This window comes from Zosterops lateralis, assembly GCF_965231275.1.
Source record: "Zosterops lateralis genome assembly, chromosome: 1".
NCBI lineage: Eukaryota > Metazoa > Chordata > Aves > Passeriformes > Zosteropidae > Zosterops > Zosterops lateralis.
The window spans coordinates 105,847,496-105,875,494 of record NC_139762.1 but is presented as its reverse complement, the minus strand read 5'-3'; the positions used below and the strand labels follow the sequence as shown (position 1 = coordinate 105,875,494).

The 27,999-nt window shown below is 41.9% G+C and overlaps 1 protein-coding gene across 2 annotated transcripts; it reads left to right on the top strand.

The window, feature by feature from the left end:
* ANKRD29 (ankyrin repeat domain 29) lies at positions 1-27,639 on the top strand. 2 transcript variants are annotated; one of them, XM_083873795.1, is made up of 10 exons: positions 1-182; positions 5,879-5,989; positions 7,710-7,808; positions 9,618-9,716; positions 15,912-16,010; positions 18,876-18,974; positions 24,451-24,549; positions 25,019-25,114; positions 26,154-26,252; positions 27,448-27,639. In XM_083873795.1, the coding sequence occupies exons 1-10, from the start codon at positions 162-164 to the stop codon at positions 27,529-27,531; spliced, it is 906 nt and encodes a 301-aa protein (XP_083729921.1). In that variant the 5' UTR covers positions 1-161; the 3' UTR covers positions 27,532-27,639. The 2 variants fall into 2 exon arrangements, with proteins under 2 accessions (XP_083729921.1, XP_083729922.1); XM_083873796.1 differs by lacking the exon at positions 26,154-26,252.
* The last annotated feature ends 360 nt before the right edge of the window (positions 27,640-27,999 follow it).

Below are 27,999 nucleotides of genomic sequence, written 5' to 3'. Positions count from 1 at the left end.
TTAAAGAGCAATAGTAGTGGGAAGCCCATGAGCCCAAAGATGCTGCGGGAGGAGGCGCCGGCCCCGCCCCTGCCCGGCCCCGCAGCCCCGGGCGCGGAGCGGTGCGGACGGGGCTGCGCGGGCGGGCGCGGAGCGGAGCGGGGCGGAGGCGGAGCGCGGAGATGTGCAGGATGTCGTTCAAGGTGAGCCGGGCGCCTCAAGGGGAGAGGGGCGGGGGGATGCGCCTCTGGGTTCCCGCTTTGCGCTTGTCGTGCCGGCAGCCCGTGGAGTGCTCTGTGGTATCCGGGGATTTGGGGATTGATTTGTAATATTTTTTTTTTTTTTTTTTTTTTTTTTTTTTTTTTTTTTTTTTTAGGAAAAACGAGGGTAGTGTAGGGCGGAAAGAAAGAAAACAGTCCTTCCCGGGCTTTGGGGTGCCCCGGGAGTGCTGTGGGGGCAGGTGATGGAGCGGGCGCTTCTCACAGCTGCCAGCCCCAGAGGGGTGCGTGCCTTGTGTTACATAAACTGCGAGCTCTGGGGTGGCCGGGCTCCGTGTTGTGGGTTTTGGTGCAGTCAGGAGCCTCCTCCTCACTTCTACGACCATCTCTGCCGGTGCCGGTTGTGTAATAGTTAGGAGGCAGTCTTTATCCCTGCTCTTCCTTGCAGGCTGTGGTGGGCACTGAAGCCAGACTGGTTCGTTCCCTTTGCCAGCTGTGATTCCTGTCACTTTTTGTACTTCTTCCATCCAAACCCACGCAAGAGCAGTCATTTTAAAAGATTTTTAATCTAAGGACAGCATTAATAAGATTATTTGGCAATGAGGGAAGCAAGCAGCAATTTACTAATGATGTTAACAGATAATATTTATGATGGAGGTACATCTTCTCTTATGCACTTCCTGGATGCTGTGCTTGCCCTTCTCTTATTGATCAGCAGCTCAGTGCCAGTCCTTTGCCATACTGCTTGTGTTGCGTTTTTTGATCTGGTGGATTATTCCCTGTACTTGCCTCACTCCTGTCAGGGTATCTCCCCCTGGAATGCAGGTGTTTCAGTGGCACCGTGTCAGTTCAGTGGTGGTGCAGCAGGTGGTTCCCACCTGCAGTTAAAGCCCTCCCATGGCAGGCAGCAGAGAACCTTTGCTCCAAGGGCAGCTCTGTCTTACACTTGGTGGTGAAATCATGGAATGCCTTGGGTTGGAAGGGACCTTAAAGATCCTCATGTTCCAGCCCCCTGCCATAAGCAAGGACACCTTCTACTAGACCAGGTTGCTCAAAGCCCCATCCAGCCTGACCGTGGACACTTCAAGGGGTGGAGCATCCACAGCTTCTCTGGACAACCTGTTCCAGTGGCTCACCACCTTCATAGTAAAGAATGTCTTCCTAATATCCACTCTAAGCCTACCTCCTTTCAGTTTAAAGCCATTTGTCCTTGTCCTATCACTACATGCCCTTATAAAAAAGTCTCCATTCTCCATCTCTCTTGCAGGTCCTGTTTAGCCACTGGAAGGCTGCTGTAAGGTCTCCTCGGAGCCTTCTCTTTTCCAGGCTGAACAACCTCAATTCCCTCAGCTCGTCTTCATAGGAGAGGTGCTCTAGCCCTCTGATCATCTTCATGGTCCTCTTCTGGATTTGCTCCAGCAGGTCCACATCTTTGTGTTGGGGGCCCCAGAGCTGAACATAGTACTCCAGGTGTGGTCTTACCAGAGCAGAATTGAGGGAGAGAATCACTTTCCTCAATCTGCTGGTCTTTTTGATGTAGTCCAGGAAACACTTGGCTTTCTGGACTGCAGTCTCTGTGGTCATCCCCTTTTTGTTCCTGCATTGGTCTCACACCTTGCTTTTTTTTTCCTCAGTTTTTCTGCCTCTTCATTCTGTCTCTTTGAGTTTTTTCCCACCTTCATTATTCACAAGCATCCACCCTAACAGCCCCATGTTCCGAGTGATGCCAGCTTCTTCTTGGTTTCTTATCCTTTTTTGGCCTCCTTGTTTATTTAACTTGTTCTTCAGGTGTTACTTTCTGTTCTGTCCCTATCAGCTCCTTTTCCGTGCCCTATTTCTCACATTGAATTCCCTGAAGTATTCCTGTTCAAAGTAGCTCACTGCTTTCTCCTCCCTCTGAAGAATTGCAGACCATGCCTTTCTCTCTGTTTTCTCTCCCTTTTCTGTCACATTTTGTTTGGCATTTTCTCTTTCTCTCAGGAGATCATGAATGTAACTTGGATTCTTACTATCTGTTTGCCACTGGCTGTTCACATTTCCTATCTTATTATTCTTCTTACCCATGGCATTGCATTTATCTTTCTTTCTCACACAAATATCCTCTCTTCTACCACCTTTTGCCTGACTAAACATTTATATATTGAACTACCTTTCCTTTTTATCAGGATCTTTCATGTAGGATATATTGCTATCTGATAAAGGACTCTTCTCCTGAGTTGCACTAGCCTTTTCCATCATGCTTGATTCTGATTTCCAGTTCTTCTTCTTCTTCTTCTTCTTCTTAAAACTTTTTACTCAATTCCTCCTTCCCATTAGGACTGGAAACTAAGAAAGAAAAGGGAATTTTCTTGTATTTTGCCAGCATAAGGAACAAGCTAGGGTGAACTAGCATTTTCTTTCTCCTTTCTTTCCTTTCTCTTTGTCTATTGCCTCGTTTCTTTCATCTGCAAGGTCCCTGTTTAAGAACTGCACTCTTCCTCCTCCTGTTCAGTCATCCCACTGTCACCTGCCTTTTCTCTGCAAACAGCAAGTGAAAGGTAGGGCAGGGAGCAGGAGCTGGTGGTCACAGCATTTAAATTATACTTTCCCCCTCAATATTCCTGAAATGACACAGATACATTAGCACAATTCATTTTTTCTGTATCCCTGCAGAGAAACGGTTTTGTCAGATACATAATATATATTTTCCACCAGGCCATTTTTGAAAAAGTGTTTTTTCTAATGTCAATACAGCATGAATATAATGCCAGTTTTTCATCTTTGGGCTCTCATAAAAGCATACAAACAATCAAAATTATTAGCACAGCTAGATTTTAAAATAAAGCTTTAGAGAACTTGATGAAGTGAAGGAATTTTTATCCTGAAAGTTGCTTAGGCTGGCACAAGTGACATAATGAAACAAGCAATTTTCATGGAAGCTATTAGCTAATCATTTTCAAATGTTTATTACATTCTGCTCCCAGACTGTCAGTGCTGAGGGCCAGTTGTTTACTTAGAGGATGCTTTGGGAGCAGACTAGCTTTATGATAAGAATTACATGAAAATTTTGTCCAACTAATCTCTTGAAATTCAGCATTACCTCTCCCTAGGAAGTATCTGGTGAGACAAGGCTGAATTCATAACCAAATGACAGCAGTCACATCCTGCAGCTATAAACCCATTTATTGCTCAAAAATAATTCAATTAATTGGATTATTAACCCCAAAGTGCTGTCTTACATTTTGCCTACCAGTGATGTCAGTGTTGCTGATGAAAATGAAGAGCACAGAGCTACAGATCCAGAGCTATAAACTACCACATGGTACACAATGAGGCTGTTCTTGTAAGGTGCCCAGATCATCTACGTGATTTTGCACTTTCATTCACAGTAGCAGGTAAAATAGCTCAGATTTGCATCTGATTTTTTAATCTAATCACTGGATGGTTGATGGTCTGGGTGTGCTGTATACTCTACTTTCATACAAGGAATCCCAAACAATTCAGGGGCACAAGGGAAAGTTGAAGTTCTTAACAGGAGTCAGTACAAATGGGGAAAAAACTTAGTTTTATGTCCTTGGTGCACTGAAGAGTTCTTCCATTCCTTGGATCTGATCCAAAGTATAAGGACAACTCTGCTGGAGAGCTACTGTAGGACTTACAGAGGAGAAAAAAAGAGGTAGGAATTTATGACTCATAAGGCCAAAGCCTTTGAATTTCTTCTTCCCATTTAGGGTCACACTGGACATTTAGTTCTTTTCTTTTTCTCACATGAACCAGTGAAGGCAGGTAAGGAATTCCTGAATATGGGTTCCAGTTCCTGCCTACCTGACCAATGAAAGGAGTGGTTTATGATGAGCCATAATAAAATTCAGTCTGCTACTGTGCCCTTGTAGTGAAAAGTGGGGTGGATTACATAAATCTTCCCCTTTATGGATGTATTGCCATACCTCTAAACTTTCAAAAACTTTAAGGGATAGTTCGGGACAATAAAAGGTAAGGAATTTGATTGTCCATTCTGTAAGGGCTAAACATAATTCTTTTGCAATAGCTTTCCAGTGAATATCATAATAACAAAGCTGATGAGACAATATTCCTAACTGCTAGCTCTATAAATAAGTATCTATCTAATAAATCAGAGCAGAAAGGGCAATGTGGACTTCCGTGTGTTTAGGTCAATTGTTTGCTTTTATGTAAAATTTTATTGGTTCTAAGGGTAAAGATAGGAAGACACTACGGTGTTGCCAGCAAGGAGGGTATAAACTGCTGTCTCTAATCAACATTATCTACAGATTCTCTAGGGAGATGCAATAGCTGTGAAAAGAAGATCAGAATTTAGCTTATTGTGCTTGATAAAATTTTCAGACTCCTGCCCCTGTGTGTGCTGGTACAAGAAATACCACTATCAATTTAAAGGAAGTGACTTATAATTTATTGAATGGTTGGAACATCTCTCGTCTGAAACAGCTGCCAATTTTCCAACCTATTAGTATTAAAAATGCAACCCATGCAAAATGCTCACTGTGACAGATCTGAGATAGATTCAAATTCATGATTTTTGTGTCTGCTGGTTTCAGCAAAGTTTATTGTCTTCATCTCAGTGAAGGAAGCAATTTAAACTGTGCTGGATATATGCATTTTAATTATAAAGCATAAAACTATTGAATCCTGATTCCCTGCCACATTACATGTGTGCATTGACATTTAGACAAGAAGTGCCTATGTCACTTCTGAAGCTGAATGATTGACTTTTATATCCACTTTGCACTCTCTTTGGGTTATCCTGAAGTCAGGGTTCGCTGGAAAGCAACACCCCTGGGTGTTTTTGACTCTGCTTTGGTGTGACTATTGGTGAAGTGATGCTTTACTCCTTTGTAGGTGGTTTAGGCCCTTATTAAAAAATCAGCAGCATGAGCCTGCTCTAGGATATGTATCATTGCCATCACAGTGTTTCCCCCTACACTTCACCCTTGACAGTGTTTACCTGTCAAGGCAGAATATTGGCAGCTGTCTGCATTGATTAGATAAAGAGGGTAGGAGCAAAGTCCGTGTCTTTTTTTCTGTCCTTTTCCTGTGGAGCAGTCATCATCATTCACTCCTACCCAGGAGAGCACATGCCCACAGTCACAGAGTGTTAATTCTAGGCGGGATGTAGAACAAGCATCTGGGAGATGCATGAGCAGTACTTTTCCTGTATTGGAACTTTGCATGCAGAAAAGAAGGAGATGACAGAGAGCTAATCTGAAACCCAAGGGAATGTCCTGCAGCAAGATGTGGCAGCAGGATGCTTCAGCCTAGCTGTGGCCAGCCCCACCACAGAAGCAGATAATACAGGCATCCCTGAGTATGTTGTTTTCTGTGATGTTTCCCTGTGGATGTGGCCTAGCATCATCATTTCTCATTACAAAGCAATCTAAGAGACATAGGCTGCCATGGACACAAGGAAGACTTGAAATAATATGAGGAAGCACAGGAAGACTGGTCTCTTTAATTGCATAAGGAAATTAAATTAGCTTCCTTTCCATGCTCTGGGTTTGAAAGAACAGCACACTAAGCTGAAACTTGCCTCACTTGAATGCAGAATGTATGCAATGTGTATGCTTGCCCAATGTATTTTCCAAAGTGATTTATTTCTGCTTTTTTTTTTTTTTTTTTTTTTTTTTTTTTTTTTTTTTTTTTTTTTTCCTTTTCCTTTTTTCCACCAGAAAGAAACACCACTTGCCAATGCTGCATTTTGGGCTGCAAGAAAAGGAAACCTGGCTCTCCTCCAGCTGCTGCTGAACAGTGGGCGAGTAGATGTGGACTGCAAAGACAGCGTATGCACACAATGCACCCACAGCCACAGCTCTCATTCTGCATCACTTTCCATGGCCCACCATGCAGAGGGTGTAGTAGAGATCTAACATGAAACATATGAATGTCTTGTGGTACTTCAGGATGATTTAAAACCTTCTCCTGTCAGTAATCAATCTTGAAATGTAGGATAAAATAGTGTGATGATTTACATCAGTGGCAAGGGGTTAAGAATTCGCCAGCACTCAAAAATGTGTCTTACATAGTTATTTGTGGTGCTGACATTAAATACACAGATCCTAGCACCTCGGGCTTCTCTTTGCAAAGAAATGTCATTGTAGTAATAGATCACAGTGAAGAGTTGGCTCAACTGAGCCCAGGTAGCAATGATTCTGTCAGCTAGCAGACCTTCTTATAATTAGAACAACTGCTGGCCTTCTAAATTCCTCCTCCTCCACCCAATCTCTGGACTGGGTACCAACATGAAGGCACAAGATTGCCAAAGCAAGAGGAGCCCAAACATGGGCATGACAGATGTTATGGGAATTTCCTTACTGTAATTGACATGGGTTGAAATTAGTTTTGAGATTAGAAATGGGTTGATAACACAGGTAATGAATAGTTCTTTCTATTCTGCCTACAACACATGGTGAGATACTTGATTGTGCTAAGCTGTGTCAAAGAGCAGGGGAAAAGGAGGTTGAGAAATTCCAGGTTTCTTTTGTTTGGCATTGGGACTGACTGACATGGAGTCATGCTGGTGTTGGCAAGGATTAATGCCACTTCCAGCCCAAAACATGAACTTGCTGCAGCTTCTCTCACTTTGAGTACCTTCAAAGTGTAAGAGATTTTCTAAACCCATTAACTTTAACCTGTCTTTTCATTTTCATTTCATTTTTGCCCTGTAGGCAAGTATTTGTCCTACAGTAATTCTGGAGCTGGCGCTATGACTGTCCTTCTGACAAGGGAGGGAATGTTGTTCAAATGGAGGCTTGTAGTAAACAGGACAGAGATCGATGTGAAAAAATAAGTCACTATTGTTCATTTTTCTCAAAAGAAGGCTAAATTTGGACAAGAACTTTCACACTGCACTGCATTAATAGTTGTATCAGACATACACACATTTTTCTAGACTAAATTATATTTCTACAATGAAGACAACATGTTTCTTTTTTGCAATGTCACCCGTTCCTTCTTTAAATTGAGCTGTTGTGTGTGAATGGTTTTGAAGGATGTGTTTCATCCTTATGCATGTGGTTTCTGCATATTGTCCATACACTACATACATATAAATCCTACTTGGTTCACTGGAAGTGACCTTATAGTGTACTGAGGGAGTTGAACACAGATTTCTGTACAGAAAGTTCTCTCTTATAATGTGAAGAGTCACTGAGTTTGCTCTCATTATTTGGATAGGGAATTGCTGTTCAAATCACCCAGCCCCTTCTCCTGACTATGACTCAGAGTTCTAAGTGACTCAGCTGATTCACAGCTCCTGTGTCTGAGGTTATTCTTCTGGAAATGATGCAAACAACTTTGGGATTCTCTGATTAAAAAGAGAGGGAAAAAAAGCTGTTTGGAAACAAAATCCATTATTTTTATACTTGTTGCAGATATTTTGGGACAATAAGGTATCATAAGCTCCCTCCAGCTTTTTGGCAGAGATGCTGCCTCATCCAGACAGCCTGATTCATTGCTGTAGGTGTCTGTTGAAGGTACTGACTTGTTTTTCCTTACTCCCAGCTTGGCACAACAGCTCTGATGGTAGCATCTTACTATGGCCACATAGATTGTGTACGGGAATTGGTGTTGCAAGGAGCAGATATCAATCTGCAGAGAGAGGTAGGATTCAAACAGGGCTTGTTAAAGTGACTGTTGGTTTGCTACAAATAATAAGAGTGTTGTCTGCTGCTTGTTGCCAATTGTTTCTTTGTCACTTGCTGTATAGTGTATTTATAACAGGTATGCCAGGCTCTGTTCTGAGGACATCAGGGAATCAGCTATCTGGAGTTTACAATAGAAAATCAGATGCCAGAGGTACATTTATAATAACTCATCAAACATTTTCAGCACACCTGGTTGGTGAGGGTCAATTACATCTGGGATGTAAGCCCCCAGGGTTATGCCATTTATGTATTTGCAGTTTTACTTTTTGGCACAACAATTCACAGATCTCCAGATGGGATCAATAAGAAGAAGACCTTTACCTTTTGATTTGCAGCCTGGTCATTAAAATGGAGTGGATACCATTGCTAGCACAGGGGTTATTTTCTGACTCTGTATGTTTTGGAGTTTCTGCCTTTTGGTCTGAGCCAACTCATCTGTAGCAGTCACACAGCTTTATCACCCATACCCTTCCCTGCATCTCTGCTTGGCATTCAAGGCATGTCTTGCACCATGACATCAGCGTGGAAGGGACATCAGCAACTGATTTTTTGGGAAATTGCCTTTCACTCATACTCCATGCAGATGGTTGTAAGGATTGCAGTTGCTCTGGTTTGCATATTGGCTGTGTGAAGAGCAGAACTGCTCTGGGACAACCAGTGGTTTTAAGAGAAGAGCAGTTTAAGGAGGACATGAAGTTACATGGGACAGTGGCAGGTTGTGCAGGATAGCACTGTGCTCATTGCTCCAACAGTACAAGCCAATGTTTCTTACTTTCCTTGGTTACCTGGAACCAGAGCATTAATCCCATGCTGACATTTGCAAGTTACTGAGTCAGTGAATGCCGCGTTTGATGATGTAGGTGCCTTTGCACTTACTGGCCTAAACTTGCTCTAACCATGATTGTCAGTGTCTTTTAGTGGGGTCCTGTTCTAACAAAACATGTACTAAAATATGTCCCTTCCCTTAGGTAAACATGGCTTGGAAAGAAGCAACAAAAGAAAAAGTTAAGACAGCTTTATGGAGCTGCTCTTGATTATCATTCAGGAAATACTGATTCAACAGGCCAACAAAAAGAAAAACACTGAAAGCCTCCAAACCACTCTGTTGCAGAAAGGAAGCAAAACAGATGACGTTTAAGCACCTAAGACCAATGGCACTGTTCTGCAACTAAGTGCAGTTACTCCAACCAGTGCTCTTGTGCTCTGAAGTTGTTGTGGAGCTTGGGGAAGTGAGTCCCATAAATGTGCCCAGGAGAGCAGGCTCTGAAATGCTCTACATTGGGCCACATGCTATTGTAAGGGCTTTGGGCACTGGAGTGAATTTCAAATGTAGCTCCCATTTCCTCTACTTTCTGCATGGGGTGAGAGAGCCCAAAGTTAGCAAAGCCTGCTCCTTCCTTCCTTCCTTCCTTCCTTCCTTCCTTCCTTCCTTCCTTCCTTCCTTCCTTCCTTCCTTCCTTCCTCCCTTCCTCCCTTCCTCCCTTCCTCCCTTCCTCCCTCCCTCCCTCCCTTCCTCCCTTCCTCCCTTCCTCCCTCCTTCCCTCCCTCCCTCCCTCTCAGATGTATGATGCTGGACAGATTGTTCAGTGCAGTGGGAAGAAGATTGAGTTAAGATACCTGGTGTCCTCTAGAGTCTTCAAATTCACCATGTCTTTTCAGCTGATATTCAACTGATTGAGATTGATACTTTTTAATTTGAAATGTCTGTACTTCAGTCAAGTGTGTTATGTGTTTGTTATTCTTTTAATCCATTTTTCCTTTACAGTCAGGTGCAACTTCTCTATTCTTTGCTGCACAGCAAGGCCACAACGATGTAGTGAAGTTTCTCTTTTCATTTGGAGCCTCCACTGAATTTAAGAATAAAGTAAGATGATTGGTCTATTTTTGCATGCTGGTACATTCTGACAGTCAAGGCTGAGTTTTTTGTATTCATGTGAAACATGACAGGGTAGTGTTAAATTTCCTCATATGAACATTTTTTGAGTAGTATGAGTAATGCAACACGTTGTGAAATATTAGCTTTGGACTAGCTTTGCCTAACTAGACTTAGTGGCATAAGTTCATCAAGGTCCCTTGACAATGATATCAGTCTTTACTCAGAAGCCATCCTCCAGTACAAGATCCAAAGGTCTTTTTGTACATACCAGGTAAGATCCTGATTTAGGTGTTTATGTACTCTGGTTGCATAGAACTTACATTTTATCAACGTTGGGATGTCTCTGCATGCCACCATAGGAGACATAAGGATATAAGGATACATAAGATCATAATGCCTTCAGTCCTCCCTAAATTCCAACTTTGCCATCTGGGACAAGAAGATGAAATGCACCTCAGAGCTTTTATTTCTTTGTTTAGGCAGGTCCTTTTCCACAATCTTCTTAGAATAGCCAAAAGCCCAAAAGCACAGGCAGGGCCTGGGTTCCTCACCCCTCATGGGGTCAACAGCAGCAAGATCAAGTTCATCACTGACAGCAGTACATCAACCCAGTTTCTTTGCCTCAGGCAGTATTAGCACCTCTGCTTTCAGCAAACAGGAGGGAAAGTAACATATTTATCCTAGACATTCTGGCTACATTTTGAAGCATTGCCATAGTATGGGAGGAGGACACTTGCTGTTCACTTGCCCTGGATCCCTAGTGATATCTTTGAAGAAGCAATAGTTCTTTACTCCACAATAATAATTTTCTCAAGATATTTTAGTCTGTGGTTTGAATGATTGTCTCAATCCATACCCGCTTTCTGGAGTCCCTGCAAAATACAGGCTCTAAATACTAAGGGAATTGGTGGAACATCAGAAACTCAGCTCCTTATGCTCCAGGGGCTAAAAATCCTGATGTTTTGTGGCCTGAGTTCACACATGCCCATAGAGTAGGATTCTGATACACCAGGGAACTGTGCTTGTGGTGAGCCACTCTCTGACCACAGCAGCAATCAGTAATAAAAGCATGAATGAAATTGTGGCTGTTTAACACAACATGGAGTGCAGCTGTGAAAGTTGGCAATGCAGGAAGCTGCAGTGTTAAATACAACAGCTGTATCTTAAAGTATTGGATAATCTCATGTGGGACCGATTTATTGGGTAAGGTTGCACATTAAAATAAATGTCGCTTCTCTGCCTTTTATTTCAGGGTATGGGTGGGGGTTAGTGAGATTCAGAGGGATCATCTTCCCTTGAATTCAGCTGGCAAGTCAGAGGTTCAGTACCTTATTCTGTCTAGAGGGACAGTTACATCTTCACTCAGTCTTTCCACAGCCTGTGAACTAGGAGTTTGTGAAGAGGCCAAGATTTGATCCAGAAGGTGAACAGCAGGCTTGAAATAGTCTGATCCTTCATGACAATATACAATCTTCTATGAAGCATGCAAAATACATTGATGTGAAACACTAGGACAGATATAGGAGAGCAAAGGTCTAAATTATAAAAGAATATTTGTGTGTTCAGCTGCTCCAAATGGCTTCCATCTTTGAACAAGTGCAAGTTTGGTGTCTACTGTTGCTCACCTTGAAACTTTAATTCTAGCCCCTCTTTTCCTGCCTGCCTCTGCTTCCAAACCCAGACCCGGCCCATATGCCAGTCCTAAGTATTTTTTTAAGTTGCTGGTTGCTGTTCCTTTCCAGCCCACAGCTTTCTGCTATGTCCAGACAAGCTGGTTGAAAGATAACACCAGCTCCCAATGGATGTAACATGGGAAACTGGCATGTGATGTGCATGTGAGATGATTTTCCAGCAGCATCACCCAGCATTTGCCTGAGCAGGAGGCACCAGTCAGGTGAAGTGCATGGACAGTCCACACCTTCCACTGGCCCACTAGTGTGGCTTTATATCACTCAGTCTTCTGATTTAATAATGTGGTTTTTCATAGCCTGGAATAATTCCATCCATCTCCTCCATCCCAGGACAGGCTCCTCTATCCCTCCCAAACTCCAGGTTAGGGACAAAGCATTTTCTCACAAAGACAATCATCTGGGAGCAGCACTGGAAAAAAAATATGACTGATCATGTTTTTAAAGGGCAGTGCAAAATAAATCCATTTGCAAAGAATATATATATTTCTATTATAAATTACAACATGGATTTGGAATGAGCACACAAATTGAATGCATCCCAGAAAACAGAGACTTAACTAAGGAAATACAAAACCCAACATCTTTTTCATGCACTTGTCTGTATTACTACATTTGTTACTCATATATGAGAATTCTGGAGAACTGTCTTAATACAGGCATGCAATTCTTGTTAAGCCTTGCATCATTAGAATTGATATTTGCTATGGCAGGCAAAGTAAAACTATTCTAAATAGTGTAATAAAGTAATTAGCAATAAATGCTGATGTTCTAAAGAGAATAAATAGTACTATTGATGATTAATTATTATATCATTCTTACATATAATATTAATCATTAATATTATTCTTCATTGTACCAGTCTGACAACCATAGAAATATTTAACATACATTGAAACTTTTTTTCTTTTGTTCTGATAGATGTGATAAGCATGTGTGTTCTTAAAAAGCCTGGTGGCACATTTTCCAAGCAGTACTGCAGGTTGAACAGTATGTCAGAGACTGTTTTTCAGCAGACAGTGATTGCAGAAGATAAGTTCTCCTCCTCTGTACCATATTTAAGAGATAGTAAAGCAATAATTCTAACCTAATTTCTGGTGATGATGACAAAAGAGAGGGGTCAGCAAATAGGTAGGGAAGTCTACACCACTTAGCGTGGCCTTACCCAGTGCTGCTGTTCCAAGTATTTTCACTGCAGATCAGCAGCTGCTGTTATGTGCTGGTGGTGAGGAGGAAAGGCTCTGGGGAGGGCAGAAAAATGGTTTCAGGGGAAGAATTGCAGAGGTAGCTGAGAAAAGTCCAGCTCCTATCTGAGAAGGGAATATTTGCAGTGCAAGATTAATAGAGGCTTCATTATGTCAGGAAAACAGGATATGAGCAAGAAGTGAACCAACCCAAGGCAATGAGCCATCTCTAAGAGGTTGCACAGTGGCCTCCTGCCCACTGCAGAAGGGGTGATAGTCCCAGGAGCACCTCAGTGCTTGCTAACCTGTCCAGCTCCCACTTGCTGCCCTGCTCAAAATTTCCAAGGGGCTTGCCAGTACCAAAGATGCTACTTCAGCTTTTTACTTATCTCAGCTGAAGCCAAAAAGGAAAGAGGTAATCACGTGGCTGAAAGGGATGTTAAAACTCTGTCATTTACTACTTTTTGTTGTTGTTGTTGTTGTTGTTTTGTTTTTTGGGTTTTTTTTTTAATCCCCCGCAATTTATCTGCTTTTCCTTTGGTCTGTAAAACATTGGAGTCTTCAGCTAGAGCTTGCTGGAGTAAAGTGTAAGAGAAAACCAGTTGGAAGCTCAATAGGGCAAGAGGGGGACTGAGTTTCCTCCTAATAATAAATAGTGGACCTTTGCACTATTTGGCAATCCCATGATTTAACTAAGTGCTGTCTTATCACATGGTCAGTGGAAAAGTTTCCTGCCCCCAGCTGCCCTTTCTTACAGAAAGATATACATCTGATTTTTCACAGTGATGCCCCCAGCTCAGAGAATGCAGAGGAGATCCCAATCCCTTCTGTTGAATGTATTCAGCTTCATGTATGAGACAGACACTAGAGCAGGTCTCAGAGCTCAGTTGTCTTCCTGATCAGGGACCACATCTCTGAGTCCAGGAATTGTTACCCAGTTCTCTCTGCCCCAGTAAATATTTGATTCAGACTGGACAGATAAAATTGGAGACCATCCTCTTCTAATCCCTGGACTCTGTTCAGACTGATCTAGGAAAACTTGGTCACTTTAGTCTGAAGGATCCAAATGGTGTATTTGGGAATTTTGTAATTCTTCCAAAAAAATGTGTCTGTCTAAAACTGTTCACTGGATTGAACCAAACACTTGGTCAGGAACCCCTTTTTGAAGTAATTAGATATGTCTTGAGAAAGTGTTGCCATTCTTAAACCCCAAGCTGCCACATCTCCCAAGGTGGGAATCACACATTGGGATTCCAAGCATTTGGCTTCAGCTCTGCTGTGACGGCTGTGGTTAGCTTTGCAGGCCCGCCTTTTGTTTGGGACCTGTCACTTGGTTCCTTACAGGAATTATGATAATAACCAAACAATCTTCTAAAAATAATAGAAGTTTGTGGAGAACACAAGAATTTTAGAAAACAAAAGCCAGACCATAAAGCAATAAACAAACTTTTGCCATGTGCAACCAACTGAGCATGTCTATAGACCCTCCATACACAGAACTTTAATAGTTTTAATCTTTCTAAAACTTTTCCTTGCTTGCCTCTCCACAGCAGACCTTCAGTCTGGATAGCACAGTTTCTTAATTCACTAACCTTTCTCTCTCAACTTTGTTCAGGGAAAAAGTATTTGAAAATGTCTCTGGTTTTTTTTTGTTGTTGTTGTTTGTAGCCCTTTGATCTGGTAAGTCACCACTTGAGCAAAGTGGCTTTCACCTGGTTGGGGAGAGGAAATAGGTTTAATTAAGCTATTAGCTTTCCCATTGTCTTTTAAATGTGTATATGGTGCTTTTTAATCCAAGCACAATTGTGATTGCTTTTGTGTTCTGTTCAAGCAGTAGTTTAATTTGGCAGGAAAATCTAATTTCTCATAAGGGAAACTTAACTCCACTGACCTAATTATACACTGTGTTTACTCAAATAATCCAGAATTAATAGGCAATTCTTAGACTGTCACACAACAGCCTCACATCTCTGGCTTTGCTGACACCCCAGCCTTCTTTTCTTTTCAATGTTGTAGCAGGAGGGGTGAATATGAGGTTTTGGGGTAGCCATAAACAGTGCCTCTGGGTTAGTTCATTCAGAACTTGAGTTTTCACAAGGCTATTAAATTGCACCATTGATTAATAAATCTGATTTATACTTCTCATTATAAAAGATCTATTTGGTCACTCAAGCTATAACTTCTTTTGTGGATATCTGTCTATGTGGAAAATTTAAGACAACTTTGTAGTTGTTTCAGAGAACAAGTAGGCCAAAGCAGAGTCTTGTGTCCATATTAATAACAGCTCTAGAAACCATTTATCTGAAATACTTTAGATAGCTTAGCTGGTGGAGGAGAGGCTTGAGACTGGGAGAAGGCAGAGGAGGAGAGAGAACACCTGTGGTGGGGACAATTTGGGGTGTGCATCATCTTTGCACAATGGCATGCATACCATCCCAGGCAGAAGATAAGAACTTCCTCTCCATATCTGTGTCTGAAATACTGGTAATTTTTGAGAGGGGCACATTTAAGATGGCAAGACCCATGTTTGCTGTCTCAGTTGTTTCAGCTGGTTTGGAGTCAATCACCAGTGACATTGAGGTGTTTCCCTTCTCAGTTGGCTCCCAAGGGAATGTTTCTACAAGCAGAGATTGATGCATGTGCCTAGGTCTCCCTTTAGTGGTGATGTGCAGCAACTCTGACTGCCTGGGGTTGATCCTACCTGCAGGGATCACTTCTCAAGCAGAAGTAACCGTGCGTTCACTGGGGGTCATGTTCTTTGGTTGGACTCATACTTCCACAGTCAGCTAGCACACTTTAAAATACTTCCTCTCTGCTCAGCTTCAGGCCAACAACCCACTGATGAGAGGCAGGACAAAACAGGGCACGAGGTTCTGGCCACAGAAGAGCAGATGATGAATAGACTCTGGAGCAGTGGAAAGGTGTGCTGTCCATCCATCAGTGGAGGAGTTTGGCAGGCATGAGGAATTTGGCTGTAAAAGGAAGAGACGTGGAGGAGCTTGGAGTTGTGAAGGGAACAAAGCTTCTAATGGCAAGGCAGAAGATGAGGAACAAAAACCAGAATTTTCTTAGCTCCTTTCCCTCCCTAAAAAAACTCAGGAGAAAAAATTTATATAGTGACTGAGCCAAGTTGAAAGATTTACATGTCAACACTTGGCATTAAAGTTATGAAAGATTCAGTAGCTACTCATTACAGAACTGTTGTGAGCCAAATTCTGAAAAGTCTTAAAGTTTGGTTCTTTTTTTATGGTGATGTTCAGCCCAGCACCTTACCTCTCACCTGACTGTACCCATTCTTTGCTTTTTCACAGGATGGAGGCACAGCTCTCCTGGCTGCCTGTCAGTATGGGCATGCAAAAGTAGTGGAAACTCTGCTGAAGCACGGCGCCAATATTCACGATCAACTCTATGTGAGTTATTTGAAACACACAATATTGACAATGGTGGTGGTGGAACAAATGTGCTGTTGCTTGGACAACAGCAGACACCCTGGCTCCAGCACAGACAGGCATTTGCCAAATGCTGCAGTTTTATAGTACTCTGTTCCTCTAAGATGTAGATTTTGTTAACTGTCTGCTTTTCATGATGCTGAGAGAAGTAGCACAGAATCAGAAAAAATTCTTTGGCTGCCTTTTGGCTCATGATCTGTATGGAAGATATATAGAAATCTGGAACAGATTTGTGCTACCCATTAGCCTTGGACAGAAGAGCATATCATGTTCTACCACAATTTGCAGAAGAATTAGTAGTTCTACAGCCTCTGAAGTACGTTAGTTTTCTGCCAGAAAAAATAATAAAAATAAAAATCTTTAAATTACTTCAAAGCATTTTTTTTAATATCAGTTAAAATTATGTTATTTGGTACTTGGGAATCTCCAGTTTGCCAGTGTTTTGGGCAAAGTAAGGTTAAAATGGCTGAACTGATGTTGTTTAGTTGACTTTTCAGAAAGTTGGATTGAACCAATGAAGCTCTGGATTTAATTTACTCAAACAGAGACACAGATAAGTTGAGCTTTTCGGCATTTAATAGAAACGAGTAGCAGATTTTGCCTCTGCTTCCCACCACTCTTTCCTACCCCAGGGCACTCAAGACTGACAAAGAGGAAGTTGTTTCTCCAAGATATATGGGTTTTTCCAGCTGTTTCTTGGATCTGCAGGGTGCTGTTGCACTCTCAGTCCCTACTGGCTTGCAGGGGAGCTGAGAGCTGGTGACTGCAGAAGTGGCCATAGGGGGATCTCCACCTCAGTGCTGCCTCACCCCTCATTTATAAAGAAGGTTGTTCCACCCTTGCTGTTGTGCAAATAGGAATTGTCTTTCTGATCTGAGGGCAGTGATTCATCCCTCTGCAGGGTAATCCCAGGGGCTGCCACTCAGTTTAAAAATAGCTATGCTGCCACACCTGCAGACTCTAACCCAGAGGTCAAGGCAGTAAAATAACTTCCTTGTTGTCTCTCCTGGAAATGAGCAATATTAGCAATTGGATTTTAAAATGTACTTTTATTGCTCATAGACATTGGGCAAAGCCAGTCAGAAACGGTTGTGCAATAAAGTAACAATACAATCTCTTGAAAAAAGTGTTGTCTAGCTCTTCTTGTGGGCCAAGCTGCATTTGTCATGGTACCTGGATAGCAGTTTCACTGGCAGCCAGATGAGAGGGATTCTGAGCATACATTTGGATACTCTTCCCAAAACCATCAAGATCAATGTTTTAATCTAAAATTGACTCATATGAGGGGTCAGGAGAGCAAGAGACGAAAGAATACCCTAATTAAATAGTATTTTTTGCAGAAATGTGTTACAGCCTCAAAACAGCATTCTCGTTACAGCATCAATTCAAATCAAATAGGTATCAGTGAATGCAAGATTCTCCATCTTCATTGATCCTACAATAAAGAGCTTTTTTTTAATATTACACAACCTTGTTTACTTTCTAAATTGAAGTGTTCTCTGTCTCTGGAGGAAGCCTGCAAAGGCTCTGGTACTGCCAGATTTTTTCATATACACACACAGCAACCAGAGAAAACAGCCCATCAGAGGGCCCAGGGACGGGCATTATTAGTTCCAGCAGACACCTCTTTTGTTTACCAGGACATTTGTCTTGAAATCAATGTCAAACATCCTAAATTCAGTCCCTGGGGCACTATATTCAGCTCATGCTTCACCAAGTCTGTGCTGCGTTTTTCAGTTAGAGGAGTAGCTGAGCACACTCTCTCTGCAGATAACAGCATTTAGTCCCAACATAGTGATATGCCAACAAGGTCAACAGCAGGTCTTCACCAAAATGCCTGTATTTTGTGATAAGCACCTGCCTGAGCTGGCATGAGAGGTGTACTTGCACATCTGAAGTGCAGTAAAGGGGTTAATTCCTGTCTCTGTTTAAACTAAAAGATTCTTGTCTTCTGGGAAAACTTGTCCCAGCACATCCTGTGCTTAGTGCTGTGGATGTAGGATGGGTAAACACCTGTCCCACCCTCAAAACAGATTTCTACTTATAGTTGGTTAGATGGATTATAATGCTGTTTGAAAATTTTCAATCAAAAACTTAATGAAATATGACTTTTAAATTTTTTTCCTATGGAAGAGGTTTCTCTGAAGTAAAAATCTGAGAACATCTGCACATGAAAGACATGTCAAAGAAAAATAAAACCCTGTATTTGTTCACAATTTATTCTTTCACAAGCTTTTTGCAGGAAAATTCTGGTTTCTGATATGGGTACAAAATAGTTTTGGATTACTATATTAGAGGTGAAGTCTCCTCTACAGGATGTGCCAGAGCAGAAGCATGGTGGTTTCTGGGGTGGCACAGTAGTATGGCACAGACCTTACTCCTTCAGCCTCAAAGTCAGACTTCAGCACTGGGGTTTGCAGTCTTGCAAAGTACCTAATATGTTTCCACCATGTATGCATGTAGCAGAACACTTCTCCATGAACATATAAAAGCTAAATGAACCTATATTGCTTTACAGGAATTAATTTCTAGTTATGTAGCTCAGTGTCTCAATGAACTAGACTCTTAGTATTCCAGACACAGGATTTAATGCTGGATTTGATGTATGATGGGAGCCAGTATTTGTGCATATTGAATGAAAATGTTGCCACAGTTTATTATGAACTAGACTTTAAATTTTGGTAGTTGTTTCTTGAGCATGGCTGTATATCTGCTGTTACAAAGCATAATGACTAAAGACTGAGAACTTAATTCAGTTTGATTTGTTTTTGCATGGAAAAATGGCATCACTTCAATGCAGTGTAAGACAGATGTGTTTGTTCTTAGGATGGAGCTTCTGCAATTTTCCTGGCGGCACAGGGAGGATATCTGGATGTCATCCGATTGCTGCTTTCTTCAGGAGCAAAGGTTAACCAGCCACGACAGGTATGGTCAACATTTCAGGGCAGAGCTGGGTTCTAATATTATAGTTATGAAAATTAACACTGGAATTTTCTCCAGGCATTGGGTTCCTGTGGAGGCAATTTATGGCTGTGACAACATTCTGTGTTTTAGCTGAGATTGGTAATATGGTTTTGAAGTCAATACTTCAGTCATTTCTGAAAGAATTGAAACTGAGAGCTCTGCTCTAGATCTACATGTTACACGCTATGAGCCACCATCCTTGGAGGTTTTTCAAAGACAGTGTAGATGTGGCACTTAGGAACATGATTTAGTGGTGGACTTGGCAGTGCTGGGTTAACAGTTGGACTCAGAGGTCTTTTTCAGCCAAAATGATTCTATGATTCTAGACTATGACTGCTTCTTTAAATGGGTTTGAACCACATGCATGTTTGGGTCAGGCACCAAACTGAATCAAAATAAAACCCTCCAGCTGTATGAAATGTTCATGTAAAGGCCTTGCACTACCTCTTGCAACTACTGATCTGTCTGCTTGTGTTGTACCACATTACTTTTGAGCCTACAACATCCCTGAGTGCTTTTGAAAATTGTTTGAAGAGCTTTTGAAAATTTGGGAGCTCTAGGAGGAAGCAGTACTAAATTCTATTTTTTGAAATCTCCAGACCTTCAGACGTGGCTTTGGTGTCAAAGTTTAGCTTTGACAAATGTTTTTATTTTTAGTTTTATTTTTGTTTATTTGTTTGTTTTACTTTGTGTCGTTCCCATGCACTCTGAAATTCAAGTATGAGTATTGCCTTCATCTCTGGAAGTTCTTGATACATATGGAAAGCTTTTCTCCCCATTTCCATCCAGTCACTCTAGTGGGCCTGATATTGCAAACATATACAACCAGTAGCAGTTGTAAGCATGAAATTAGCTCCTCTGCAAGCAGACCTGCTGTTTGATCATTAAATGGGAAGTGTGAGCTAGATTTGTGGCTGGTTCAGAGATCCCTGCTAGGGGGTTAGGGACTGGATCCACTGTGCACCACTGGATGCTGGAATTAGCCAGGCTGCAAGAGGCTTTCTAGGTTTTAAACTAACTATGAGATACATACATGGTATACAGAGACTTGTATGAAAGTTCTCTTCCTTTCCAAATAAGAATTGCTTAATTGTTAAGCTGTTTCTTGACTCTAAAATCAGTGCCTAAACAGCCAGAGGTGGAATTGCACAGCCAGCTTTACACCCAGCACATAGAAATGTCTGGTTTCTCTACTCGCTTTGAGAGACCCTCGCCTGTGGTCTGCTGAAACCCTCCAGGCACGGTAGCTATCCTGGATCTTCACTGCACATTTGAAATTGATGGGGTAAGGTCTTGTCCTTGTAATTGGTCATTCCTGTCAGCCAGGTGGCTGTGATCACTGACTGCAGCAAGTGAAAAAGCAGCAGGCAAGAGCAAAGGAGCGCAAAAACTCTAATAACAGTGGACAACGTGGCGTGAGACAAGCTCTGCCAGGTATTTTCAATATTTCCTTTCATCTGTACCAAAAGCCTGCCAAATCATAGCCTGGCAACAGACACTGATCTATATGCTTCTGCTGCATGTGTGTACACTCCTAGCTGTGGTGTAAGGAAAGACGATTAGTATTTTAAGTGCCTTAACTGAGACAGTTTTCCTGCTGCCCCTAGCCCCACCTCTGAGCACCAGAGCTGTGCTGGCAGTTACCCCCTGGATTGATGCCTTAGCTGCTTCTGGGTTACCTCCACACTGTCTCCCTAGAAAAAGCTTAAGAAATGTTAAAAGCTGTTAATTAAGTCTAAAATCTCAATGTAGGAGAGGCCAAGGTATTCATTAATGCCTTTTAAGTAAGTCAAAATAGGGTTGGGGAGCTTTAGGTCTGACTGAACCCTGCTGCCATCAAAACTGCATTCTGCTATCTGTAATTATGGTGCAGCTAATTCTTTCTGACACTATTTTTTTAGGTCTCTAATCCAATTTCTACAACACAATGTTTCACAAGGCATTTTTAAATCTTAGTTGAGGCAAAGACTTGTCTCTGTATGAATGTTCCTCCTGACTCCTGTGTTTCATCTCCAGCAGGACAGACCTTCTTTGCTTGAGGGTACCTCCGATCCCTGCTAAGATTATGCCTGGATAAGTGCGTGGCATTTTTATTTGGGCCCACTGTAATCTGAAACATTTCCTTAACAAATGGAACATTTTTAGTGTTTAATTAGTCAAGTAATGGTTGGATGGACTTCAGTCTCTTTCTTACTAACAAATGGATTTGTACTTTGTTAGAAGGTGGTGTGTTGGTCATGAGGAATGCAGCTCCAGAAGGGGCAGTTTCAATGCCAGACAACTCTCACTCTCATTTACAAGCTACATTGCTCTCACTGTGGTAGAAAGCTTTTCCAGGCAACATCACCTCAAATAAAGGGCTGCAGAGTGCCAGGTGTGAGTTCATCTTCTCCTTCCACATGGTGTCCAAGTTTTCCATTCTACCTTGGGAATTTGGTGGCTTAATCCATGAACCTGCAAACATGTCTGCCTTCTACATCTCCTCCTGCTGCTGTAGTGGGTACCAGTTCCCTCTCAGTCTTGTGTCCCACCTCCTGTCCATGGGGCTATTTCTGACACCACAGAGAATTTTGGATGGTCCTGGCTGTGCAAGCCCTTCAGCTCCGCACTCACAAGACCAAATAGTGAAACTTCCTGGAAAGTTTCTCCCTGGCAATGTCCTTTCTCTTGGGTTGTAATTACCTTCTGCTCTTGCCAATGTTGAGGAGCTGGGCAGGAATTCTTTTGTCATCTTTTTGTCTAGACAGAGCTGGGGGCAATGTCTGAAGCCTGCTACAGGAGACATTTCTGTGCTTCTTCAACTTACAAAACAAAGCTGTAAGATTCTTTGCCAATGCTGTTTTGGCAGTATATGTCCCAACATAGACCTACAGGCTTTATTCTGGCTGGCTAAGCAGATTCAAAATAATCTGAAAATTAATGACTTTTTTCTTAGTACATGATATGCAATTACACATACATGTAAGTCAGTAAATCTATATAGGGTGCACTTCAGCAAGCAAGCGAATTGCTATTGGCAAATTAGGTGTAGCAGTGCAAGTGGACTAATGGGCAGAGCAGTGGAGGAGATGACACTGAGTAGACTGACAGTAGGGGTTGTCTGCCCCTGGAAATACCTACTGGAAATTTGAGGGGTCTTTCACCTCCCACCCTAATCTGGCCTTTTCTACAACTTCAAGCCATAAGCAAAAGTTGAGATTCAAAGATGAAAAATGAAGTCATTAGTTAATGGGTTAGTTAAGTTAAGAGAAAGAGCATTAATAATTTCAGTTAGAGTATATTTGGAACTTCTGGCTGCTGGATATAATGTGTTGTCCATATATACTAGCTTGTAACCAAATGTGGAAAAAGAACACCTTGCAGACATATGGGATGTTTAAAATTATTCTAGGAATGTAGTGATCTGTATATCTATCTATCTATCTATCTATCTATCTATATATATATATATGTAGATATCTTCACTATCTTTCTTCTCTTCATGCTAAGTCCTTCAATACAGCCAGTCTTCTTCATAATGTACTTTTGTCTCTATCCTATAGCTGAGGTGCTGAGGATAATGTCTGACAGAAGTGATACTACCCAACATTTGTATTTCCTTTTGCTCCTTTTCATTTATACCTGAAAATGGGGGTTATTTCTACAAACTTCACTGTGAGTGAGCAAAAGCTGCTTTGTTTCCTATGCTGAGCTTGTGTTTTCATTGCTTGTGTAAATACAAGTGCGGATTTGCACAGCATTGGTTCTTCAAGCAGATTAAATTGTCTAGGCTACTCTCAGATATTTTCCAAGTTTTACAGGCTTTTTCAATGCACCTATTGCTATTTTCTAGAGCCCTCTGGTGGGGGAAGATTAGAAAAATATGAAGTGTCAGCTTGCTGGTAGGGAAAACACTAAAATAAATAAATTGGAGAGGGGCAGTTTTTGCCATCAAACTAGCATCATATATTCTGTATACAAGACAGCTTTTGTTATTTTTGAATCACAAAGAACACTCATATTAACAGGATATATACCAGAGTGAGTACAGTCACTAATTTCCATGAGTTAACTTATAGAGAAATTATACAAGGGTAGGCAAAGATCATGTTCCTCAACATCTGAGAATACTGAAAATCTCAGGATGCACATTTATTCCTTCTCAGAATCAGAAAAAGGGGATCCCAGATCATTATATCATAGGAAGAAATAATTTTTCTCTTTCTTTGAAAGGATTAATGCACTACATCATGGAAAGTAGAGAACTGATTCAACAATGGTTTTCTGGGTTGCATGAGCAAGTCATAGGAAGCTTCAGCTGGCACTGGGAAGCAAGACTATTTATTTCATCAAGGTGGAAATATCTTATTTAATGTAAAAAGCTGACTTCTCCTGAAGCTTCTCATTAAGGCTGTTTTTGAAGTCTCACTTTAGTTTGTCTTCCTCTTTCAAGCCAAGTCTTCAGGCTGTGGAGGGTGGTGAGGGGAACTGGCAAGCCCTAAAGGCAGAAGCAGGCACCCTGCTTTGTGGGGCCTCACTTCTGTGTTAAAGTCCTTACAGGCAAAGCCTTTTTTAAAGGCTCATGAGAATCAGTTTGGCACCACATAACTGCTGTTGTGCTCCTGTAGTCTGGAGAACCAGACCATCTAGAATCAAAAAGAGGAAAAGACACAAAAATAAATTCTACTTGCAATGAGAAATACTTTTAGTGGTTCAACTCACTTTTGCCTTTGGGAGGTAAATCCACCACAAACTTTAGCTTACTCTGAATGTGCATTTTATTTTCTTAGGTTTTGTGCTCAAATAATGATTACATAGGACAACTTTTCCAAAGCAGATTGTCTCATGCTGGATCCCTTGATAATTGCCTTGTTTTCTAGTGGAGTTTTGAAGATAAAATTTGTGAAATATTCACCTTCACTGTAAGGCAGGATGTTTTCACCAGATTCCCTGAGGGTGAATAATGCAATTTAATACTAAAAGTTAGTGATCACCTTGCATTGATCCCTAGCTTCTGTAAACAACTTTCACTCCTTATGTGCAGGCACCCAGCTGCAGAATCTGCCTGTGCATGCTGAGGTTTGTCTGTGTCCTCTGTCCCATTTAATCACCTAGAGTACAAAGTACACAGGCTACCTTTAGCCCTTACGTTTCAAACTTCCCTGTGTATTTTAGGCATGGCTGGTGCCTTACTTAGCTTTAATTTCACAGAGCAATGCACATTTCTGGCAAACTACACAAGAGAAGGCAGTAAAGGGGGCTCTACTCCACAAACTGAAGCAGTTCTAACTTGATACACCAAGCTACCACATGGGTTTGGACACAGCTTTGCATTTGTCTCCCTGTAGGATTTGACTGAGTAGTTGAAACACATCGATTCCAGTAGGCTTGGGCAGTAAAATATCAGAGGGCACAGGGCACTGAAGTGAAGGCATCAGCAGTCATATTTTGTTTGCAGGATGGGACAGCTCCCTTGTGGATTGCCTCACAGATGGGTCACAGCGAAGTGGTGCGAGTGATGCTGCTCCGGGGAGCAGAGCGAGATGCCGCGCGGGATGTGAGTAGCACTTTCTCCTGCTCTCTGCCTGCAGCTTAATGTCTCATCTGGGGGCTGTAAGTCAGCCTGGATGGAAGCTTGGTGCCTCCAGAGTCCATGCTGTTTGTCAAGTTGCAAAGTCCCACCACAGGTTTCCTTTTTCCCATTGTGTCTGGGACAGCTTCCTGGAGGGGACCTTGTGGAATAAGGGAATGGAAATGTCCACATAATCGAGAGACAAAGATGGTGTATAGTGTCACTGGTTCGTTTTATCCTGACTTTTCACCCTCCAGAGGAACAATCCTCCAGGTACCCTAAAACCAGCAGGATGTGCTGTGGAGGTGTCCCCTCAAAGTTGATGAGCAGAGGAGACTCTCCTCTCAGATACATGGGGACAGCTGGCATTTCCCTCCAGCTTTTTCTTCCCCTCCAGCTTCCCCTGCAAGGGGAATGCAGGCAAGGCATTTATGACATTCCTCTTTTTTTAAAGGATGGTACAACTGCTTTACTGAAGGCTGCCATTAAAGGCTACAACAATGTTATAGAAGAGTTGCTGAAATTCTCTCCCACACTTGGCCTGCTGAAGGTTAGTAGTGAAACACAGAACAAAAGAAGAAAAAGGGTCTGATGAAAGACCTGGCATTTACAACTACTCTAGTAGAAGACAGTAGGAGTTTGAGCCAAAAAAAGTCAAGACAAAAAATGAAATTATCTCTTTTAGCCTTAATGCCAGCCACAAATCTTTTTAAACTAAATGGTGAATTTAATTCTTGGAATGATGAAGCACATTGTGTCATAGAAGAAATTCTGCTTTTTGTCACTTGATTTTATTTCTACTGTAAGCAGATTACTCTTGAATGTACAGATTTAACACTAGACCCAGCCTTCTACTGCATTTAGTCAGCAAAATTGTTGTCATAAAAGATCTGTTGTGAGCAGATTCTCAACTTGATTTTGTTTTCCTCTGAATTCATAAAGTGGCTTGAAAAATAGCAGCTATTTGGAAGATGCTTTTTAATGGCTGACCTAATTTTATGTGTCCATAAATCACATACTTTGATAGCCTCTGTGCATGCAAATGATTGGCAAACATAATGTACTTAAAAATGTAGGTGGCATCAACTTAGTTATTAATTTTGAGTATGAAATACTTCTGCACATATTTGAACTGTCACTTTGCAACCACAAACAAAAGGCCAGCCATAAAAAACCCCACCAATCAGCTGCCTGACACTGAAGCCATTAATCATCAGAGAGAGAAGATGAAATGCAGAGATGGCTTTCATTACTGCTTGTGTTTCTGTTTCACTTGTTAATAACTGATTTTGCCAGGCAGACACAAGTGCTGTGTTCATGTCACCTCTGATCTATTGACAAGGGTGATTATTAAAAGGAAATACTGCTGTGGTAGAGTGAACTTGACTCTCATTTTTTATTAAAGCATTCAAAATCTCCTCCTTCACATCACACCAGGCTGCCAGCACCCTAAATCAGACCCTATGCTGTTGATGACCCAATCTCTTCCATCTTACTTCTTTCTCACTTGTAGGTCTGTTCTTTGTGTTTCACTGCCTTTTTCTTTTCTTCTCATGCATGGTACAAACACCTCCACTGGCATTTCCTAGAATGGGACCTCTGCTCTCCATGCAGCCGTCCTGAGTGGCAACGTGAGGACAGTGGCGCTGCTCCTCGAGGCAGGAGCAGATCCATGCCTGAGGAACAAGGTATGTCCTGGCACACCATCCTCCCAGCTGAGGAGCATAGGAGGAGTGCTCAGTGATAGATCTGTGTGTGACACCGAGGTGGGGGTAGCCCATGTTTCTGTGCAGAATTCAGGGCATTTCTAATACAAAAAAAAAAAAAAAAAATCCCAAATTACACACATCTGTTTGAAAGCAGCAATTTTTCTATAGAAAACTTACCACGGTTTTATCCCATTAAGTGTTTTAACATCACATGTTTGATAATTCTGTGAATATTCTTCTGACATGTTTCTGAACTATTTGCTGCTAGGGTTTGATATGGGTTTGTTAAGCTGTAAATGAATGGTCTGGCACTGACTTCTGGTTTATGACTGAGTGAGTGAAAGTTTGTAAAACAAGCAATCCAACATATATCTTGTAAATATCTTGGTCATTTAATATAAAATCTGTGGCTGTTAATTTCTGCATCATTCCACTTGATGGCAGCACAGTTAATGCCACTCACACAGTAGTCTCTGTTAATAGACAGTTTGGGTTTATACTGTAACCTGAAACTGTACAAGATTTTTCTGCTACTGAAAATGATCTGCAGCAGCAGAGTGTGCAGTAGAAGAAAGTGTGTGGCGGAAATCTCTCTTACTATTTTTTTTTTTTTTTTTAATTTTTGCAAATGACATGCCATTTGGCATGACAGAGTATATTTGCAGGACAGAATTACTGATTTTCAGAAGCAACTTCATCATAAATACTTTGTACTACCAAAATTGTATTCAATAAATAAAAAACCAATTACAAACTCATGTTCTGTTACCAGCCTTACAGCATAACACTATTTCATAGCAATTTAAATTGTCCCTTGGAATTTTATGGATATTAGTACATAAGGACCTGCCTCATCTCCCCCGAAAAATCAACAGCTATGCTCTCCTTTATTTCTGTGGCAGAAACACAGGGAGCCCAAGGGCGCTTAGCCTGGGCAGTCAGCACAAAATAAGCTGTCACTCAAATTCCATTCTGGGATTGTTTTGAAGACTTAAGTGAGACTTGAATACTGAAAGATGGTTTCCTAAAGTATCTTCAACAGTGGTGGAGACAACACTGGAAAAAACACGTCATTATAATGACCAGTATGATCTTCTGTAGAGTGTAATGCTTTCAACCATGATTGGGAAATATTTGTTCATTTCTGCTAACCTCAAGGGGTTTTTTGTTCCAGGCAAATGAATTGCCAGCAGAACTAACAAAAAATGAACGCATCCTCCGACTCCTCCGTGCAAAGGAAAAGCAAAGGAAAAGCTAATGCAGCCCTCTGACAGATGCAGTTTGACAGAGTTGTGCCCTGACCACAAGTAGCATGACAGTAATCCTAGGTTGGAACAGTTTGCAGAACTGATTAGCCTGTACAGTACACGCTCCCTGAATGCACCAGGCCCTTGCCAGAGGGTTGCCACGGGCTGGGACCTTCGCCCGGCATCGCTGAACGTGGGACCGTGACCAGAACAGGGGTGCCCCAGGAGCTGCGATTGCACCGCAGCCCTGCCTGTCCTCCAGGATCCCAGCAATCCCAGCACTGACGTCTGCTGCCCATGCATCCCGGCACAGGCAAGCATCTCTGCTGCTTCAGACACGCCACATGTCATGGCCACACCTGTAACAGTGTGGGTAGGGAGCACTCGGCCCTTGTGCCAGGATACCCGGACCTTGCAGCTGTTTGGATTCAGCAGGTCATGGAGCAGCCCCATGATGCCCCTGCCCTCCCTTTGCTGAC